At 42.3% G+C, this 23,313-nt stretch overlaps 1 protein-coding gene across 2 annotated transcripts in view; it reads left to right on the top strand.

Moving 5' to 3' along the window:
• FBXL7 (F-box and leucine rich repeat protein 7) overlaps window positions 1–23,313 on the top strand; it is a 417,980-nt gene that overhangs the window by 391,065 nt on the left and 3,602 nt on the right. For both annotated transcript variants that reach the window (XM_079918741.1, XM_079918742.1), the window contains one exon: window positions 15,449–16,060. In XM_079918741.1, the coding sequence (XP_079774867.1) occupies window positions 15,449–16,060 (612 nt within the window). The remainder of the gene's footprint in view (window positions 1–15,448; window positions 16,061–23,313) is intronic.

The raw sequence follows: 23,313 nt of genomic DNA on the forward strand, positions 1-23,313 counted from the left end.
TATGTGCCACATCTTATTTATCCATTCATCTGTCGATGGACATTTAGGTTGCTTCCAAATAAGTCCTGACTATTGTAAATAGTGCTGCAATGAACATTGTGGTACATGTATCTTTTTGAATTATGGTTTTCTCAGGGTATATGCCCAGTAGTGGGATTGCTGGGTCATATGGTAGTTCTATTTTTGTTTTTTTAAGGAACCTCCGTACTGTTCTCCATGGTGGCTGTATCAATTTACATTCCCACCAACAGTGCAGGAGGGTTCCCTTTTCTCCATACCGTCTCCAACATTTATTGTTTGTAGATTTTTTAATGATGGCCATTCTGACCGGTGTGAGGTGATACCTCATTGTTGTTTTGATTTGCATTTCTCTAATGATTAGTGATGTTGAGCATCTTTTCATGTGTTTGTTGGCAATCTGGATGTCTACTTTGGAGAAGTGTCTACTTAGGTCTTCCACCCTTTTTTCTTAAATTAATTAATTTATTATTTATTTATGGCTGTGTTGGGTCTTCCTTGCTGCGCACAGGCTTTCTCTAGCTGCAGCGAGCGGGGGCTGCTCTTCGTGACGGTCCACGGGCTTCTCATTGCGGTGGTTTCTCTTTATTGCCGGCACGGGCTCTAGGCGCACGGGCTTCAGTAGTTGTGGCTTGTGGGCTCTAGAGCACAGGCTCAGTAGTCATGGCACATGGGCTTAGTTGCTCAGCAGCATGTGGGGTCTTCCCGGACCAGGGCTCCAACCCGTGTCCCCTGCGTTGTCAGGCGGGTTCTTAACCACTGCACCATCAGGGAAGTCCCATTCTGCCCATTTTTGGATTGGGTTGTTTGCTTTTTTGATACTGAGCTGCATGAGCTGCTTGCAAATTTTGGAGATTAGTCCTTTGTCAGTTGCTTTGTTTGCAAATATTTTCTCCCATTCTGAGTGTTGTCTTTTCGTCTTGTTTATGGCTTCCTTTGCTGTGCAGAAGCTTTTAAGTTTCATTAGGTCCCATTTGTTCATTTTTTTTTTTTATTTCCATTCCTCTAGGAGGTGGGTCAAAAAGGATCTTGCTGTGATTTATGTCATAGTGTTCTGCCTATGTTTTCCTCTAAGAGTTTTATAGTGTCTGGCCTTACATTTAGGTCTTGAATCCATTTTGAGTTTATTTTTGTGTATGGTGTAAGGAAGTGTTCTAATTTCATTCTTTTTCATGTAGCTGTCCAATTTTCCCAGCACCACTTATTGAAGAGGCTATCTTTTCTCCATTATATATTCTTGCCTCATTTGTCAAAGATAAGGTGACCATATGTGTGAGGGTTTATCTCTGGGCTTTCTATCCTGTTCCATTGATCTTATTTCTGTTTTTGTGCCAATACCATATTGTTTTGATTACTGTAGCTTTATAGTATAGTCTGAAGTCAGGGAGCCTGATTCCTTCAGCTCTGTTTTTCTTTCTCAAGATTGCTTTGGCTATTCGGGGTCTTTTGTGTTTCCATACAAATTGTAAAAAATTTTGTTCTAGTTCTGTGAAAAATGCCATTGGTAATTTGATAGGGATTGCATTGAATCTGTAGATTGCTTTGGGGAGTATAGTCGTTTTCACAATGTTGATTCTTCCAATCCAAGAACATGGTATATCTTTCCATCTGTTTGTATTGTCTTTGATTTCTTTCATCAGTGTCTTATAGTTTTCTGCATATAGGTCTTTTGCCTCCTTAGGTAGGTTTATTCCTAGGTATTTTATTCTTTTTGTTGCAATGGTGAATGGGAGTGTTTCCTTAATTTCTCTTTCTGATTTTTTGTTGTTAGTGTATAGGAGTGCAAGAGATTTCTGTGCATTAATTTTGTATCCTGCAGCTTTACCAAATTCACTGATTTGCTCTAGTAGTTTTCTGGTGGCATCTTTAGGATTTTCTCTGTATAGTATCATGTCATCTTCAAACAGTGACAGCTTTACTTCTTCTTTTCCAATTTGAATTCCTTTTATTGCCTTTTCTTCTCTGATTGCCATGGCTAAAACTCCCAAAACTATAATAATAATAGTGAATAATAGTGGTGAGAGTGGGTACCCTTGTCTTGTTCCTGATCTTAGAAGAAATGCTTCCAGTTTTTCCCCATTGAGAATGATGTTGGCTGTGAGTTTGTCACATATGGCTTTTATTTTCTTGAGGTAGGTTCCCTCTATGCCCACTTTTTCAAGCAGAGATTATGAACTTGGGCTACAGCAGGAACTCGCCATGCAAGTGTATCCTAGGTCACCTTAAGGTATCCATCCACCCACCAGGCTGCAAAGAGACCCTCAGTAGGTAAATAAAACAATATTTAAATGTGTGAAGTTCCTTTATTGGTCCCTTCTCTATTTGATAATATGGAGAGAATAAAATATTTCTCTATATCATTGGGTCATTGGTTTTCCCAAGCACTAAAAAAATGATAATAGGAACATTGTATTTGAGTCAATATTTATATAGTACTTAGAACAGGGTCTTATATATAATAAATGCTTTATACATTTTTTATATTAAAAGAAATTGTAAAGAATTTAAACAATGGTGGATCATATTTTCAAATGGTTAAGGAAATTCAGGAACTTGCTTTGCTTTGGAAACAATTCTAATTAATTATTGATATTTTACATGTTCATAAGTTTACTGGTGATTTCTGTTTTTTCTCACTTGAGAGCTGAATGTGTGAGCTAGACTATTTCTCCCTGTAGGGCCTATTTTCTGCTATGAACTGAAAATTTATGTTTCTCTTTACCAAAATCTAAATTCAATACTATACCATCTATTGCACTTTGAAAGATGCAAACGTTGGAATTTCGTAACTATTCATGGAGAAATAAGGCAAAAGCATTATCTGACAATTGAAGGTAGAAAGCAATTAAGGCAGCCATATAAAGTACAACTTGAAGTGGAAAATTATGGATTACAAGCCTTTTCATGGAAATCTATGTGTTTTCTTGTCTAGACAAAACTGGCTCATTTCCCAAGCTTTGCAAAAGCTATCCATGAGCTCTCTGGGAAAAAACAAATAAATATTATGGTCTCTCCCACACTGTCAAGGAAAAGCCAGTTCCGATTATTACAATTGATGGGTGAATCAATTTGGGGGAAAAACAAAACACACACACATACAAAACTTCCTGTTCCATTTTAGGTAACTAAAGTTAAACAGAATACATTTTAAAATTGTGGGCCAATGTAGAAATGTTATTCTTCTTTTCATTTATTGTGAGTTTTCATGTTTCATTGTTATTAGAAGTGAGCAGTGATGTGACTCATGTACAACAGCAGGTACCGTGAACAAAGCACTAAGAATTTGGCTCTCAGATACTTCAGGTGATGTGAGCTGCAACAGATTGTTTTTGTGTGTGCATGTGTCTTTTTAAATATTTTCCGAGTAGACGAATTTTTTAAAAATTTTATTTATTTATTTTTGGCTGCGTTGGGTCTTCATTGCTGCGTGTGGGCTTTCTTTAGTTGCGGCGAGCGCGGGCTACTCTTCGTTGCGGTGCGCGGGCTTCTCATTGCGGTGGCTTCTCTTGTTGCTTCTCTTGTTGCAGAGCACGGACTCTAGGCAGGCTTCAGTAGTTGTGGCTCGCGGGCTCTAGAGCACAGGCTCAGTAGTTGTGGCTTGCAGGCTTAGTTGCTCTGCAGCATGTGAGATCTTCCCGGACCAGGGCTCAAACCCGTGTCACCTGCATTGCCAGGTGGATTCTTAACCAATGTGCCACCAGGGAAGTCCAACGAATATTTTTAAACTAAGTGTGTATGCTACCTCAGCCTAAATTAAGTGGAGGGCCAAAGATGAGATGTTGATGAAGGACAGAGATGTTCCAGCTCGTTCAGTCTGAACCATCTGGTTGCTCCAAGTACCAGGCAGTCCCCGACTTATGACTTTCCAGCATTATGATGGTGTAAAAGTGATATGCAAATGTTGAACTTTGATTTTTCCCAGCCTGACATGATGCGGTGCCACGCTCTCTCATGATGCTGGCTAGTGGCAATGAGCCAGCTGTCAGTCAACCACATGATCACGAGGGTAAACACTACCCAGACCACTATTCTCTTTTTCACTGTCAGTACAGTATTCAATACATTACATGAGCTATTCAACACTTTATTATAAAATAGGCTTTGTGTGGGCTTCCCTGGTGGCACAGTGGTTGAGAGTCCGCCTGCCGATGCAGGGGACACGGGTTCGTGCCCCGGTCCGGGAAGATCCCACATGCCACGGAGCGACTGGGCCCGTGAGCCATGGCTGCTGAGCCTGCACGTCCGGAGCCTGTGCTCCACAATGGGAGAGGCCACGACAGTGAGAGGCCCGCGTACCGAAAAGAAAAAAAAAAAAAAAGGCTTTGTGTTAGATGATGTTGCCCAACTGTGTTCTCATGTAAGTGTTCTGAGCATGTTTAAGGTAGGCTTGGCTAGTTATGATGTGCGGTAGGGTAGGTGTATTAAATGCACTTTCAACTTAAGATATTTTCAACTTATGATGGGTTTATGCAGACGTAATTCCTTCATAATGGGAAGAAGATCTGGACTTCCTATAAATATTTCCAACTCCAAACAAAAGAAAACTGAAAGGGGTTTGTTGTAGGGCCAAGCAAAGAACATTTCCTTTTGCTCTTTAGGTAGACAGTTTCTTGGTGGCCGAATCCAGTTGTGACTCCTGATTGACTTAGAGATGCAGGAGAACAGCTCCTGGACTCAAGGTGCTTGCGGTCCGGTGGGTGGAGAGACACTGTGTGAAAAGGGCCATGGTACAGCTACAATTCTGTGCAACAGTAAAAGTAGTTAAATAATTCAGCCTGGGTGGATCTGGAAAGGCTTGACAGAGAAGCTGACATCCTACTGGGAACTGGAGCAATGACTGGGAATCAACCAGTTAGTCTGGGGGAAAAGAACTTCTAGGCCAGGAGAGCAACATGAGCATGTGCTCTGAGATGTGAACTTGGGGGAAGCGTCTCCTACACACTGTAAGAAAGATTAGACTTTGTTACCTAGGTAGTGCCTAATGCAATGTCCGGCACATAATAATCATTCAGTTAAAAAGTATGGGAAGAAGTGTACTCGTTTTCGGGGCTACCGTTACAAAGTACACGAACCAGGTAACTTAACAGAATTTCTTGTTTCACAGTTCTGGAGGCTAGAAGTCCAAAATCAAGGTGCTGGAAGGGACACGGAGAAGGATCCTTTCTTGCCTCTTTCAGCTCCTGGTGGCCCGATGTTCCTTGGTTTATGGCAGCATAACTCCAGTTTCTGCCTCGATCTTTATACTCTACCATCTTACCTCTGTGTCTGTTTCTGTGTTTTCTCTCCCTGTGTCTCTGCTTTCTTTTCTTGTAAGGACACCAGTTATATCAGATTAGGAATCACCTTAATTGAGTATGACTGCATCTTAACTTGATTACGTCTTCAAAGACTCTTTTTCCAAGTAAGGCCACATTCACAGGTACCAGGGGTTAGGACTTCAGCATAATTTTGTAGGGGACCCAGTTCAAACCCCAACGAAAGGTATGAGCCATTCAAGGTTTTGTTGCAGGGGACTTGGACCATATTTTAGAAAATTGACTCTAAATGCAGTGCCAAGGCTATATTAGAGTGCTGGAGAATTGGAAGGAAGGCCAGAGTAAGGGCTATCAGTCAAGGAGTTGTTGAGAGAAGACAGAGATGATGAAAACTTGAACTGAGGAGATAGCAGTGGAGACAGAGAAAGGGAGGGGAATCCTAGTTCCATAAACTAATCAAAGTGAGGGACTTGACAACTTATTAGATACAGGTAGGATTCAAGGTGATTCCCAGATTTCCAGCTTAGGAGGCAGACTTGACCAGCAGTAATACCTTAACACCAATACAGAAAGTAACAGGAAAAGGTTGTTTCCCAAAGGGTATTGATGCATTCAGTCTTGTACATATTGTATTGGAGATACACTTGTGGGAAAGAGTTAGTATAGGTAGCACTGTCCAGTAGAACTCTCTACAGTGATGGAATTGTACTGTATCGGTGCTGTCTGGTACAACAGCCACTGGCTACATGTGGCTAGTGAGTCCTGAAATGTGCACACAAGGAGCTGAATTTTTGGGTTAATTTTAATAAATTGAATTTCTAGTAGCCTTAGATGGCTAGTGGCTACCATAGTAGGCAGCACTGTTCTAGCAGGTATTTGGCTATATGTATTTAATGTTTGGGCGAGATATGCAGAAAGAGCATGGTCTAGACTGGAACTTGAGTTTCAGGAGTCATTAGCTTAGAGGCACTTGCTGAAGCCTTGTGAGCGCATGAGCCCACGGTGAGGAGGGGGGCAGCTGCTAACAGAAGAATTAACGATGAAACTCTGTGGAAACACTGGTGTATAAGTGGTGCACCACGGAAGAGGGTGAGAAAACAGCTCCTGAGAAGGAGAAAGGAAAAGCAGAAGAGAGAAAGGTGCTGCAAAACCAGGAGAGAAATTTCAAGGAGAGAGCAGTCCACCGTGACATAAAAAAAAAAATATAATAAACTATGAGAAAAGACTTTCACCATTACAGTATTCTTTTGCCAGTAAATGCAGTGGTCATATTTTGTTCACCAAAAGTACATTGTGCTCTAACCATGGATTTTTATCTATATTGTATTTATCTTTATTCTCCCCCTATCAACCCCCATTGACGTGAAAGACATTTCAAAGGTTTGTGGCAGCAACAATAAGAAATTTATGAAGGTGGGACTATACATGAAATCTAGTGGGGCAGGAGAAGATGGCCAAGAGACTGCTCACTGGAAATCCAGAAGAGTATGCCCCTAAAAACTCAGCCCCATAGCAGGAGAGCCCAGAAGTTCTTTCCCATGAGGTCCTCAGTAGAGATTTATAATTTTTGTCAAACACTTCTACAGATAGCAATATCTTAACCTTTCATGGACTCCACCTAACTACTCTGTAAAGTGGGTGGAATTATTTCCAGTTTACGAAAGAGGAGGTTGGTGGCCCCTGGAGTTTCAGCATCTTGTCTCACATGATGCAAGTTGCACATAGTAACGCAGAGGCAGGAATCCAAGTTCATCCGTCTTCAATGTTCTTTTCACCTTAACAGTGTTTCCTAAACTTGAGACGTTTACAAATGCCATCATGATCTTTGCCATATCTCTTCACACCTGTACTATTAAATACTATCACTTAATATTTTTAAAAGTAAACTTAAGTTATTTAAAAGCCAGATATTCATAACCTTACTTGAAAGACCAGTATCGTTTGTCATAATTAAATGAATTTTAAATAAGAGTAAATTATAAAGAATCATTTTTACAAAACATTAAAATGTTATTAAATGCTAGCTAAATAACTGCTGCCTGTCAAAGACTTTGAATCTGAACCTTTCTTTTTATTACAAAGGAAGATGAACAAATGGTTAAAGTGGTTCTAAAAACATGCTCTACCCAAAGGAGAATATCTCCTCACCTTTTGAAAAGGGTTGCGTCTAATAGCAGTGGTACTCAGGGATAAAATATCCTGCTTTCCATTAAAGACTAAATAGTGTAAGGTCATCTCCCTTTGCCATTTTACAGACTTTTTAAAAAGTACTAGGAAGTTATCATTTCAACACAAAGTAAAGCCATAAGGAGGCTGTGAATTATAATCCAGGACTCTTACATAGTTTCTGAGGCCACTTGATACTTCCTCGGGAATAAATTGTCTAAAAGATCCTTTCTAGATACTCTGCGTTGCAGACAAAATGATCCTGCACTATAGATTCCCAAGGTGCCATTCTGTACATTTCATTGATTATATAATATTACGGCTTTTAGGGCAACGTGGGTTAAAAGCTTCCTTAGCAGTGTGACTGTTCTCTTTTAGAGGAGCTAAAGGACAAAATAGACTCCACACTCAAATCAGTTTAGAGTCAAAAACTGGATAAATTGAGGAATTGGTGTTAAGCATAAAAATAGAGCCAGGCGTTGGACTAGACTATATCCCCTGATATGAGAGGACCCTCACGCCCTCGTCAAGATTTCAGGGACCAATCACCATACCTCTACCTTTATAGGACTGATCCAGGTGACTGACAAAGCAGGGTTTTTATTCTTGGGCAGAAGTCTTAGCCATAATCTGATCCTGGGGGGTGCCACCTTCTGAAGGACATTCCCAACAAGAACCCTTGAGTCCTAAAGGTAACCCCTCCCAGGTAAAATGCAGGATTAACCTTGTCTGTATAAATTTCCACTTCATAGCAACCAATACCTCAAATAAGTTCTAGGGTGTGTCTTTGATGTGAACCACATTAAAAGAAAATATTTTGAAATAAAACAAGAAGAGAAAGATCTCTTAGATTGTATTTTTTTTTTTTACTAGCTAGGTTTTATGGATCTATTTTTTTAAGCTTGAGTTTAAGCTAAGAAAAGAAACTTTGCTTTTTATGGCAAGAGTTCTTGAGTAGAAAGGCAGCTTACAATGGAAAGCATCTTGCACAAAAGTTTTGGTAATCAGAGGGGGAAAATGCAGAGTTGCTTTGTAAATTTTGACATTGAAAGGCCAAGGCAATGTAAATATGACTTCCTAGAGTGTAAACAGCAGTGGTTTGAAAATAAAAACTTGTACAAAACGGGCAGCTATCTAGTTAGAAGAAAATGTGTCTAATAAGCATGTATGCGTGAGATGCCTTGAATATTTTTGATACTGTAGTATAATTACTGAAGAGGTAAAATTTCCAGGACTTTTGAAACCATGAGAATAAAAGGTCATAGGGTTTTCCCTCCAGAAAAAGACAGCTATACTTTTTGGTATTCTTTACATATTTAATTTAACAGCATAAAGCACATCATTCGCACATAATTCACATACTTGGAAATGTTTGAAATTATTAATGGAGCCATGAGTTCTTAAACTTTAAAGTATCCACTGTCTCTCATTTTAGAAAACAGATGAAAATATCAGTATAAAAAAGTATAATTCTATTCATTTGATTTACGATCTCCATTGTATGAAATAAAAATTAGCCTCATGTTGAGGAAATCCAAAAGTTTACCAAAAATATTCTTTAATTCAAATGTTTTCCACTACTAGGAGATTTTATATTCACTGTCCTTACCTTGGACTCCTGAAAACTATGTTTTCAGACTTAGACGTACTTTTCTATCCTTTTCCATCCTGGATTTTGTGTGATTCAGGCACATTCTCAACAGAGAGTCTTTTTTTCTCTCTCCCTAAAGGCTACAAGCAATTGGAAAGGGCAGAGTCTTTGCTGTGGATGTACTTGAATGGGGCTGCAGTGCAGAAAGGAGGTGGGTCGGGAACATTTGCTTTATAATCTACTCAAGTGCAAAAACTCCTGCTTTCCAGACCACACTGGGCACTCAGGCAACAGTAAGCATGTGTGTTAAATGATCCAGTGAATAAATGAATCGTCACTTTCTTTTCTGCCTATAAATCTGTAATCCAAGAATCTGCAGCAGCGCAACCTACTGAATTTTCATACCCAGTGTCTATCCCTGTGTATGTATTCCTTGCAGTTTATTCTGTATATTTTCCTGCAGACATCAGTGGTGTGTGTTTTTATGTTCTTTTTCGGTTTGGGGGATATATCCAGCTTCCCGATATCATTAAGAGACACAGGCCACAAAATACATGTACTATTGCAAAAAACGGTTTGTTCACTTCTCCTTAAATTCTCCCATTCTGCTTTCATGACATTCACATGTGTTCATCTCTATCTTTCTTAGAGTCTTACACATTCATAACTGACAACCTCTTTCCCAATTCCATTTTTTTTTTTTTTCCGGTACGCGGGCCTCTCACTGTTGTGGCCTCTCCCGTTGCGGAGCACAGGCTCCGGACGCGCAGGCTCAGCGGCCATGGCTCACGGGCCCAGCCGCTCCGCGGCATGTGGGATCCTCCCAGACCGGGGCACGAACCCGCGTCCCCTGCATCGGCAGGCGGACTCTCAACCCCTGCGCCACCAGGGAAGCCCTCCAATTCCATTTTTATATGTGAAATTAACCAAACATGTCCTATTTTGCAGATTTTATCATTTTTCCTTTTATAGCTTTGTCTGTTTGTCCATCCGTCCATTCACTGATCCATCCTACAACGACGTAATTCATTGAGTGTACCTTTAACTGATTCCGTTACCAATTCATGTATTTATTTTTGAAAAAGGTTTGCTCATAGATTGTCTGCAGAGTAGACAGCAGTCTTGGTAAATTTCAAAAGCCACCTACCTTGTACATTCTGGAAATTTTTCATATGTGATGAAGATGTATTTGTCTCCTAAGAGTTTGGGCATTCCTTGTCCTGATATTTCAGGGGACATTTGATCTTCAAAGGAGTGATCCAAGCGGCTTTTGCATACCCCCCTTCCAATGATTCTTGCCAAGAACGCTGTGGGTGGTATCTGCGCCTCATGGCCATGTGGATACCACAGAAGCAGCAGGGAAGAAGGGCTTTTAAACAAGCTACTCTGTGCCATTTCGTGATCCCCATTTCCAGTTATCAAAAGGACTTCTCAGAATTTAAGGACACTTAATGCAAGCATCAGTAGATTTGATTCTTGATAGAAGCTTTTGGAGATGTATATTTCACTTGGTACTTTCTGCCAGTGCTATTTTCCCTGCTCAAAATAATGCCTGGGGGGTTCCCTGGTGGTGCAGTGGTTGAGAGTCCGCCTGCCGATGCAGGGGATGCGGGTTCGTGCTCCGGTCCGGGAGGATCCCACATGCCGCGGAGCGGCTGCGCCCGTGAGCCATGGCCGCTGAGCCTGCGCGTCCGGAGCCTGTGCTCCGCAGCGGGAGAGGCCGCGGCAGTGAGAGGCCCGCATACCGCAAAAAAAAAAAAAAAAAAAAGTAGTGATAATGTCCTCTCAGTTATTGTTATACTGTGTTATCTCCCAATGGGTATCACCCTACTGCTAAGATAAACAGGTTGAGTTTGCCCTCAAGACATCAGATAGGTAGAAATTCACTTGGAATAGGTATTCAGATATGAAAATATGTTCATTCCTACAAAATATTCTGAAGTCATATTCTAAGTTCATATAAAGTCATCTTTCTTTCTGCTTCTGTTTGTCTTGCAATGTCACAAGGCCAGGAGGAGGGTTCCAGGTTTCTTCTAACTCTATCGTCTTAATATTTGTCTTTGATCCTTTCCTCTCTGTGTGTGTGTCCAGGTATCAGGGCATCAGCATCCTTGTTTCTAAGCTCTATCAGAAAAATTAGCAGCTGTTGCCAATGTCCATTTAGCTGCCAGTCCTCTGAAAAGGACATAGGAGAGAAAACAATGTACAAAGAGAGCACTAGGTCCTTCTGCAGTGCCATGGGCACATGGAATACATGACTTGGTAGCGGAAATGGTCCTTGTTTTGAATTTGAAGCCATACTACCTTTTCCTGGCACATTGACATTGATACTCTAGGACTCTTGATAGTTCTATATGGAAAAAGTACTTCCTGTTTATATAAGTCATCGCTTGTGGCAATAAATGGCTCCAAGTATCAAAGGGTAAAAGAAACTGTGTGGCAAGCTATGCATACTTTTTCCATAATAGCGCTTATTTCCAAATTAAAAATATGTGCTTACGTGTATGTGTGTGCATGTATTCTGCGAAAAAAATATATTTACGTATTTCTATTTCCCCAAATATATACGTTTCTGGATATAAAATATCAAGAAAAGATACTTTGTGACAACATCTAGACATAAATATCTCCAGGTGTTATTGTGTTAGTCTGTTCAGGCTACTATTGCAGAAAGGCACTGGGTGACTTATAAACAACAAAAATGTATTTCTCACAGTTCTGGAGGCTGCAAGTCCAAGAGGCTGCTGGCAGACTCGGTGTTTGGTGAGGGCCCACTTCCTCGTAGACATCTGCCTTCTCACTGTCACCTCACGAGGCAGAAGTAAGAGCTAGCTCTGTGAGGTCTCTTTTATAAAGGCACTAATCCCGTTCATGAGGGTTCTACTCTCATGACTTAATCACCTCCCAAAGGCCCCACCCCTAGGACCATCAACTTGGGGGTTAAGATTCACTCAGCATGGTTTTGAGAGGGCTAGAAACGTTCAGACCATAGCATTACTTATCATTCTTCATTATTTTTATAATTATCGGGTGCTATTTATTCAATTATGACAAACTGTATCCTTGCAAAAATTCTCAGAGGGTTTTTGACCTACTGTAGAATAAATAGGAAAAACTCAGAGAAACCTGGTGTACGCTCTGGAAAAAGACACATCCAGGTGTCCTGGCCGAAATCCCCCAGACTCCCCTACTCTACTCCCACCTTGGGGAGCAGTGCAGAGCCATCGTGAATTACTGATGAGAATCCTGTTGCCAAGCACTAGAGAGGAGAGCCATTACCGTGCTCCTGAGTCTCCCAGGGCAGAATTTTCCCGACGGAGGTGCCAGACTGCCATCTTTTTCTGAGTGTGAATTCCCTTAATACCAGGGCATGATTATTGGCAAAGAAAAGAAAGAAAAAACTAAAAGCGTTACTGAATGCACAGCAGTGCTAGGCAATCTGGATGCATTCCTATAATCCAGTGCTGGGAGTATGAAAGAGAGACGAAAAGTGAACCCGTTATAGATGCAGGTTTTAGGAATCCACTCCACCTCCACCGTAAGTATAGTTCATTCCTCGGGGGCCTAAATCAAGCCGTGCAGGTCTCCACAGAACAATTAAGTGTCTTCTCTTTCAAGACGAACAGAATGTAGGCAGGCAGGAGAGAGACTTGAGAGCCCTCACAGCTGCTAAAATGTCAGAGCTGAAAGCCTAAGATTGCCCCTCCTTCCTGGTCCAAAAGAAGTTGTTCAACTGCCTAAGAAAAATGGTAACTTCAGAGGCAATTCTTGGAGTTCATGTCATGATGGTTAGTACCGTGGTAGCTTGGATGGCAGTTCTGAAATCCCTAATCGGTTTACACTTAAGCTTTTCCTTAAAGATTTACTGTTTATTGTAGCTGATTACAAAAGAGAGAAGTACATATTTCTTTTCTTATGAATGACTTAAAATGCAGTATGTATACCACCTGGGATAGAAAAGTACATGCCAAGCTAGGTATTAATCCTTTTTAAACATATAAATATTTCCTTTCCATTCAAGACATTTATGTGCACCTACTATGTACCATAAACCTACGTCAGGGGCTGCCAGGACACAATAAGAAAAGGATTTAATCCTGTCTCAAAGGAGTTTTTAGCGTAATAGAAGACATATCTGTCGTCTGTTGCCGCAGCAATACTGTGGTACAAATCATCCCAAAACTCAGTATTCTAGCTCCCACGTCTGTGGTTCATCTGGGCATCCATTGACTCCAGCCAGGCTTGGTTGAGCTTGGCCCTGAGCTGCAGGTTGGGGCCAGTTCTGTCTGCTCATCTGATGAGATGATGGGCCTCTCGTCATCCTAAGATCAGTGGACCAGTCAACCATGTTCTTCCCATGGTGATGACAGAAGCAGGTGGGCAAGCCCAACCACACAACCGGCTTTGGACAAATCACATCCCCTGATATTCACTAGCCAAAGCAAGTCACAAGGCCAAAGCCAACATCACTGGACCGAAGAAATATACTCTGCCTAGGAAGACTGCAAAGATACGCGACAAAGGATACGGGGATATAGGGAGAAATGCAAAAGTGAGAAAAATAATACAATGAGCCACATTAGGGAAAGATAAATTCACACATGCCTGTATAACAAAGGGTGGGAATTTCCAAAGGGAAGGGATTAATTATATCTCAAAGACACTAAGGAAGTATTCTTAGTGGAGGTGACATTTGCACTCAGTCACAAAAGGTGTTTGCATTTCAAAAGGCAGACCAGGTGTATGTATAGGTGTGTCGGCGGGAGAGGGGTGGACAGATAATTTAAGGATGCTCCAGGAGCAATAATGGTGGACATGTGTAGGACAGTCTCAGTGTTAGGTTACAGAGAAGTAAATTCAAAAGAAAACATAGAAATAGAAAAAGTATATCAATAGGAAAACTACAAGTAGACAGCAGAGATGTCCTGTGTCAGAAGTTCTTGTGTTATACGTTATTGCCGGAAGTTCTTTGAAAAGACAAGTGTTTGAAAATTCTGAAGGTACGAAATGTGAAAAAGCACACGAGGACAGAATTTTTGTTTAAGTCTTTAGAGCTATAATTAGAGCTGGAAATGACTTAGAAATTATCTAGATGAACTCACTTATTTCACAGATAAAGAAATGTGTATTTTGGAGGTAAATTCATTCCCTCTCTCTCTCTCTCTCTCTCTCTCTCTCTATATATATATATATATATATCTGTATGTATATATACATATATATATGTATATTCACACATCTGTATGAAATATATAAACATATTTACAAAGAGAATAAATGTCTTCCTAAATAAATCTATCCATCTAAATATGTAAAATATTTATTATATAAATATATTTATATAGCACGAGAATAAATTCTTCCATATATATGTATATATGTCTCTCAAGGTTGGGAGAGGGGCAGCTATGAAATGAGCAGACTTCTTAAAGCAGTATTCTAAAGAACTCTCAATCCCTCATAAACAAAAACCACTTGCATCTTCATCAAGTGATCTTTCTGGTTCTGAGGAACAGAATATGAGTCACAGTATTCAAATGCAAAGGGAGGAATGATTACTAAGAAGGAAAAATAAGTATTGCCACAGATATTCAAGGCCTGGAAATACCATCTGAAGTGCTAGATCTAATGGAGGAAGGAAGCAGGGGCTCCCCAGAACTCAGACCGCAGAGTTTGGGGTACGGTTATCAAAAGATGGGGGACTGAACCCCAGGGGGCAGGTGAGGGCAGAGACAGCAAATGTTCTCTATACCCACTGGCCAGTCTTCCCCTCTTGGGAAACACATTCCCCTCATTCGTAAGTGAAGCGTAACCATCTGCCTGACTAAAGTATAATCAGAAAAGTAAATCAGTTTGTGTTCATAACGTATGAGCTTCCTTCCCAGTATAGAAATAATGAAACTTTGAAGTTGTGCCCTTTAGATAATCGCCATTAACGTGGATCAAAGGTCAGCAAACTACAGCCCTTGTGCCCTTTCGATAACCGCCATTAACGTAGATCAAAGGTCAGCAGACTCTAGCCCTTGGACCAGATCAGCTGACCTGTTTTTACAGGACAGATTTTATGGAAAAATAGCCGCGGCTCTGCTTGTTTACGAATTGTTTATGGCAGCTTTTGCACTAGAACAGCAGGGCTGGATAATTGCAACAGAGACAGAACCCATGTGGCCTGCAGTGCCTCAACTATTTCTTATCTGGCCTTTCACAGATAGTGTGCCCACCCCTGATGTAGATATGGGAGGATTAGCCCTTTTCTGGAATGGGTGAAACGTGCATGTGCTTCCACTTCCGGTGACGGATTCAGCAGGGGTCGGCCCAGGAAGGATGTCGGTGGCATGAGTGTCACCTCCCTTGCCTCCTTCCCGGGGCTCCGCTCTGGCCATCCTTAACCCTTTGCTCTATCTATGTCCTTTGCCAGACTCCGACCTGAGCATGCGCACACTGAGCACGCCCAGCCCAGCCCTGATATGTCCACCCAACCTGCCGGGATTTCAGAATGGAAGGGGCTCGTCCACCTCCTCGTCCTCCGTCACCGGGGAGACGGTGGCCATGGTCCACTCCCCGCCCCCGACCCGTCTCACCCACCCGCTCATCCGGCTCGCCTCCCGGCCCCCGAAGGAGCAGGCCAGCATCGAACGGCTCCCGGACCACGCCATGGTGCAGATCTTCTCCTTCCTGCCCACCAACCAGCTGTGCCGCTGCGCCCGCGTGTGCCGCCGCTGGTACAACCTGGCCTGGGACCCGCGCCTCTGGAGGACTATCCGCCTGACGGGCGAGACCGTCAACGTGGACCGCGCCCTCAAGGTGCTGACCCGCAGGCTCTGTCAGGACACACCCAACGTCTGTCTCATGCTGGAAACCGTAAGTGTCAGTGGCTGCAGGCGGCTCACGGACCGAGGTCTTTACACCATTGCCCAGCGCTGCCCGGAGCTCCGGCGGCTGGAAGTCTCGGGCTGCTACAATATCTCCAACGAGGCAGTCTTCGATGTGGTGTCCCTCTGTCCCAATCTGGAGCATCTGGATGTGTCAGGTACGTGGCCACTGACCTGCCATCGGCAGGCCCTTCCCAGTGCACCATCCCGAACCCGTAAAGGACACTGCCACCTGGGAAGGGTCCCCCTTGTGATAGCCAGGGGTCAGGAGGCTGACTCTTCTTCCTGAAAGACTGTCTTTGCGGAAGCATGACCCTGGGGGCCAGAGGTATGCCTTTCATCAAATGATGTCAACTTCTTAGAGGAACTAGAAGCACCTTTTGTCCGGCAGTTCAAGTTGGGGTGACTTTTAAGCGTGTCTTTCCTCCCCGTCATTCTCAAAGTAATTTCAGAGCAACCGTAGATAATGGGAACTAAACATCTAATCACAGATAAATAGGAACCAACTCTAACTCAAACGGAGGTAGTTTAGAAAGTGCCCTGACGTCCACTGGTTACTGTTTCATGGAGCCTGAGTGCTGTGTCTAAGCTGATTCTGTGTTGTGGCCTGTGATTGTGATTGTTCACCATTTTGCAGACATTGGGGAAAATCCATCATGGCCAAGCACCTCTTCACATTTCACCCCTACTCTCCTCACCCTTGGGTTGATTTTGCACCTTTTCTCAAGCACAGTTCTCAATTAGTAGTGCAAGGTTAGGGCCCACCAGGGAGAGCCTTTTTAGTTCCTTTTAAAAATGAAGGAAATCCCAGCATGGCTGCTTTGCTTGAAACGCTCTCTCAGGCAGGAAGAATTAAAACCCAGACTCATACTTAGGCGCCAGACAGACGTGGATCCAGCCGGACTAACAGCCTTTCTTTATCTCATCCACTGCTCAGTCAGAAGACGAACATTCGAGAGGCTGAAATGTGTAAGATGCATCAGGGAGTTAAAGAAATGAACAGCGTGAGCTACAACCTCAGGGATTGTTGGGGAAGAGGGTCAAGAAGTAAAAACCACTGTGACGGGTGAATAAACAGAATTGGGGATTTGCAAGCATCTGAGGTAAATGATACCCTCCGGCAAAAGCTGAGGTAAAAGTCGCCTCTCTGAGCTCGCTCTCTCTTTTGAAAACCGACATCTGAAAATATTTCAGATGACAGTCAATTATTTCTCGCAGATTCTTTCCCTTGCTGGAAAGCAGCTCTTTGCCCCCCTCCTTCAGCTGGCTCCAGGACAAAGCCATAGAAACTGTATGTTCAGTTCGTCATGAGCAGCTGTTGGCATAAAGAAGCAGGAAACTAAAAGGTTTTCTTACATTTTCCCCCCAAGGATTTCTGGAAAAAGAAAGCATTGTGATGTGGTAGAAACTAGTTTCAGAACTCTGTGATTTGGGACAATTCACAGCTTTCTCTAGATGTGTTTCCTCTTCGTTTAAAAAAAAAAGGGGGGGACGGGGGGCTAAGGGATTGGATTCTTTAACAGGCTAAGATTCTGAAGCTTGTGGGCCTCTTTTATAAACACCTCATTTTCTCAGATTAGAAAATGACTCATTTTTGGAATCCTCATCTTAGTTAAAGGGGCAGCCCATGCACCCTCAGTACAGGCTGCAAGTAATTGTGTTCTGTCCTTGGAGTCCGTTTGAAATTCAGAAATGCAGAAACTACTTTGGCTATTTGAGAATGGAAATTTCTGGGCTTCGATCCTGCTTGGTCCCTTTGCTAACCATTATGGAAGCCTTGATGCCCTTCGTCTTTATCAACCTGCCCCGTTGCAGAACCTAAAATATTTATGTATCTTCTTCACATGTCTTCCGATGACACGCTGTGATCTGGGTATATAAAGACTGTGTACACAGGGGAAGCTCTGACTCACCGAGAGCACATAATTGTAGATATTGGCAGGAGTGGTGATGGGTATTTTCAGGTAGATGAACTTGAAGGACCCAACAAGCCATAGGGATGGATTTGTATCACCACCTCTGAACAGTGCCCTCCAGTTCTGAGGGAATCTAGAAATTGTGATTTCACCTATGCCTTGTTCCCTTTGGGTCTTACAGCTGGCCTCTGACAGTGACCACCTCCTCAATGGCAATAAACTTGACTTTGGAAGACTCATCGCTGGTCTAGAGCCTAATTCCCCCAGAGGACGTGAGACTGCCCCTCCCATCCCTAGCATGCCCACCTTGAAAATCATCTTTTCAAGTCACTGAAAGTTACTATAACTAGCTCTAGTGTTTTTTCATTATCACTTATTACCTTTTATTAAAGTTTAGTCAGGGTTCTCCAGAGAAATAGAACCAATAGTATATATATAAAGAGATTTATGAAGAAGAATTGACTCACACAATTACGGCATCTGAGAAGTCCTACAGTTTGCCGTCTGCAAGCTGGAGACCCAGGAAAACCAGTGATGCAGTTAGTCTGAGTCTAAAAGTCTGAGAACCAGGGTTGCTGATGGTATAAGTCTCAGTCCGAAGGCAGGAAAAGACCAGTGTGTTAGCTCAAACATTTAGGCAGAGGGAGAGTTCTCCATCCTCCACCTTTTGTTCTATTCGGACCCTCAACAGATTGGATGGTGTCCCTCTGCACTGAGAAGGGCAGACTGCTTGACTGAGTTCCCCGGTTCAAATGTTAATCTTAACCAGAAACACGCTCACAGGCACACCAGAAATAAGGTTTAGCCAAATATCTTGGCATTTTGTCCCCTAGTCAGGCTGACACATAAAATTAAATATCACAATTAATGACATCTTTAAACATCAATGGAATATATTAAGACTAACCCTTTTTTTTTTTTTTTTTTTTTTGCGGTACGAGGGCCTCCCACTGTCGCGGCCTCTCCCGTTGCGGAGCAGAGGCTCCGGACGCACAGGCTCAGCGGCCATGGCTCACGGGCCCAGCCGCTCCGCGGCATGTGGGATCTTCCCGGACCGGGGCACGAACCCGTGTCCCCTGCATCGGCAGGCGGACTCCCAACCACTGCGCCACCAGGGAAGCCCCTAACCAATTTTTAAAGTATAAAATCTTGTGATTATTACAAGTGAAATGGCTTCAAAAGGGTCCCCTGTAATTGGAGATCTGGGAGTCCTCCTTACTATTCTTCCTAATCTTTTATATCAGACCAGTTGAATCCTGTCCCTGTGATTCTACTTCCCCAGAATCTCGAGTCCGTCCCCTCTCCCCTACCTGCCAGCCTGTATGCGTGCTTCCCCCATCATTGTCCCTACACCCATCTCAACCTCATCAACCCGCCCTCCACACAGCCAGCCTCCAAAAGGATGTCTTCAGACTTCAAGTCTCACCATTCATTTTCCTACATAAAATCTCCAATTCCTCCTCACAACATACAGGAAAAAGTTCCTCAGCAGAGTATATATGGCCCTTTGTGAGCTGCCCTTTTCAAGTTCAAACCTCACGCCTTTCCTATGTAACCTCGGCGCTCCCTTCTATAGAACCAGTTGCATTTCCCAACACATCATGCCTGTGCACACTGTGATGTATGGGCACTCTCTGACCTGCGTGCCATTCCCTCCTCTGCCCCCTGCCTCTCCCCAACAGCCCTCTTAACAGATTTCTCATTGCTGGAGCCCCAGCGCAAGCATCCCTTAAGTAAAGCCTTCCCTGCCTGATGCCCGGTAAGCTGAAGGTTTCCTCCCAGGTGTCTACCTTTTGAGTATAAGCAGGTAGAGTGTTACGGGGTTTTGCCACTGTATACTTGTATATTTCAAGATTCCTTTCTCTCAATTCATTACAAGCTTTATATGGGCAAAAATGAGGCATATTTTATCTCTGCACTTTACGATATTGTAATGACGTGAACAGAGGGGTGTCAAAGCCCTAAACAGTCATCTTGACCTCTGAAGCGTTCAAACAAAGTTGTCATTGGTTAATACTCTGAACGAGCATTTAGGAAGCTGTGTGCAGTAAATAAAACTTCCTCACCAGTAAAATTGAGTTCATTGGGAGGATTAAATGAGTTAATTCATGATAAGTCCTCACATGTGTGTTCTGCTGAAAACTATGTAGTAAGCATTCAATAAATCATAACTGTTATCATCATTTTTGGATTGTCATTGTTATTAAGATGCTTGCAGGGCAGAGGTTGGTCTTCAGTGACAGTAGTTGGTCTTCATCAGGCCTTTTGTATCCCAGAGAAGTAGATATTATTACCCCAATAATGAGAGGAAGTGGTAATGAAGAGCATATTTGTGAAAGCTGAACCAAATCTGGAATTCATTGAAGATATCCCCAGATTTATTCAACCCATACTGTTCACTCTCTGTTGTGTAATATCCCTACTCCTTACCCTGAATGTTAAGGCAGGCCCCCAAGATCTGATCCCAATGGACCATTCCCATCTTAGTTGCCATTAAATCCTATGTTCTAGCCTATCAACACTCCTCACTCCCCCTCTGCCTCTATGCTTTCTTGTCTCTCGAATTTGCTCATACTATTACCTTATACTACCTGGGCTCCATATCTGTGTATTAAAATTGTTGCTCTCTTCCAAGAATCCCCATATAGGTATCACCACTCCCAAGACTTCTGATGCCCCAGTGTCTAAATATTCACTTCATGCTGACACATCTACTGTAAATCCCTCATGCAATTCATCAGTTGCATGCTATATATACCATCCCTGCTATATTAGAAACCTTGGATCAGGAAACTTTTCCCTAGTCTGACTGTACAAGTCCTATAATCTCACTGAATCTGAGATGCCTCATCTTTAAAAACTGAAGTTTAAATTGAATGATTTCTCAGGTTCTCTCCATGTCTCTTATGTATGAATGCCTCCACTAGCCACAGATATTACCTACTGAGCCATGAACCAATTTATTTTCTTTCCAACCCAAACTTAGCAAATCTGTAAGAATTAAGGCTAAAGCTTAAATTTTAAATTATTGATCTAAAACGATACAAGCATATCAAAATAGTGTCTTTACCAAAACTGAGCTCAGCTAGTATTTCATGAAATTTGGGGCTTAGTTTCAAAAACCAAGCATATATTGGTATCTCCCTGGACCAAATAGAGTATCCTCCCTGGAGTGCAGCAGATTTTACTAGGTTTTTTTTTTTTTAATAGGAAACTGGAACTAAGAGTTTAGGAACAAAGGTTGTCATATCATCTTGAAAAACATCACAGATGGGCAACCACTACTGTGAACATATAAATTCAGCATAAGCAGGATCACAGTCAGTATAAAAAAGAAATTCAAAATAAAGGAAGATTTCCAAGTTACAGTTGAAGGGTACCAACCACGTTCTGCAAAACCACAGAGCCCAGTGGAGTAGTGTGGGCAGCCTCGCCAAGCTGCAGCTTTGTTCTCCAGTGTTGGAGTATATGCTTTGCTCCTTCCTGAAATTCTTTGACTTGGTAGCACGTGGCTTCTGAACCTCATTATTCCCATGACCTGAATTTTATAGGAGTTTCCTGGGCAGCCTGCCAGGAGTGGGAGGAAAAGTCCCCGTTAGCACTGTCACGTGGTCGTTTAGAAGCCTTGGAGATGACGTCATCAACCAAGGCACAGAGCTGCCAGGGTTGAGGCACCTGTCTTTAGAGCTGCCAGGGGGATTTGGGGAAAGCAAAGAGAAAATGAAAAGTATATATGCAGTCTGTGTAGCAGAATGAAATATATGTATGCATATACATTTATGTATATAATGTGTATCAGTGCAGTCTGTGTAGCAGAATGAAATATATGTATGCATATGCATTTATGTATATAATGTGTATCAGCTATGGTTATTAATTATATTCATATACGAAAAATATACTGTACATATTTTAAAGAGTAATAACCAGTGAACTGAAATACACAATTAAATGAGGGCTTCATATATAACTATATATTCATTATATATTATATATATATTATATATGTAATATTCATTATATATAAAATATATTATTATATAATATATAGTATAAATATATGCATATAAAATGCATATGCAAACAGACATTCTCAGGGGAAGGGAGGTTGGAAACAATGTTTCGAGAGGCATCTAAAGATATCTTCCTCAGCACTAATTTCCTTATCTGTAAAATGGATTTTTTTAAGAATCAAGTGAGAAAATGTTTATGAAAGCACTTTGTAAACTTCATAATTCAACATAAATAAGAGGCATTATAATTAACTATAGAACAGATAATTAGTTTTTTGATGTAGATATACGTCAGCCACGGTCAACGTCCCGAGGACATTTAAATGTTGGAAGTTGGATTATCCCATCAGGTCTTCTTAGAAAAGACCGTACGCACTCTATAAATCATTCATTCATTCAACAGATGCTTAGTGAGCACCAGCTGTGAACCAGGTATGAGGGATACAGCAGTGAACAGTGCAGAGTCCCTTTTCTTAGGAGCTCACATTCCAGAGTGAGGACAGCAAATACATAAGTGAATAAATAAATATATAGTGCCTCAAGGTGATAACAAGCGCTGAAAATAAATGGGGATACCACTTCATACAGGGTGAAGAAGGAAGAATTGTCCAGTAAAGGGACATTTGCTCAGAGACCTAAGAAAGTGGAGGTGGCCCGTGGCGCTATCCAGGGAAACCCTGTCCAGTGCACACATGCTGAGGCAGGGGGGCACCTGAGCCATCTGGGAACCAGCAAGGAGGCCAGTAGGGTTGGAAGAGGGGGTAAGAGATAAGGGCACAGGGGTGCAGGTCCTTGGAGGCCCCTTTCGATTTTACACGTGGTGTGAGATGGTACCATCTGAAGGCTTTGAGCATGATAGATGGAATTCTGTTTTCCAGAATCTCTCTAGCTGCTGTGAGGAGAATAGACCGTAGAGATTGTAAGGGCAGGGCAGGGAAACTGGTTGAGGGGCTAGAGGGATAATCCCGATGACACAATTGTTCTTCCTTGACCAAAGAGGGTTGAACTGAATCCCTAGACGGTCACCTTGTTAGACTAATAACTGTTGGTATATACATTTGCCGTAGTTTTCAGAGTACGTCCGTATCCATTATCTCTCGTTGCATCCTCATTATACCCCGTGGAGGCACGCCAGCTACTCATCCTCATTTCAGAGGAGAGTCGTGAGACTCAGGAAAGTTAAGCCTCCTGCCTCAGGCCATAAAAAGTAGATCTGAACTGGTTTGTGATTCCCAAGCCAATGCTCTCTTTCTGCCACACCCAGGTCATGGCCAACCCTTCTATCTCATATCTCACTTCTTTGGACCAGACCATTGTAGGGTGAGAACTAACCTTTACTGAGCTTCCCGAACTTTCCAGGGCCAGGGCAGGATATTTACACACATGGTCTCATTGCCTCTTCACAGCCACCTTGCAGGGAACGTGCTCATCCTTATTTTAAGACAAAGGAAGTACCGAGAAGGATTGATTTGCCCAACGTCA

Source organism: Stenella coeruleoalba (assembly GCF_951394435.1).
Source record: "Stenella coeruleoalba genome assembly, chromosome: 3".
In the NCBI taxonomy this organism is placed as follows: domain Eukaryota; kingdom Metazoa; phylum Chordata; class Mammalia; order Artiodactyla; family Delphinidae; genus Stenella; species Stenella coeruleoalba.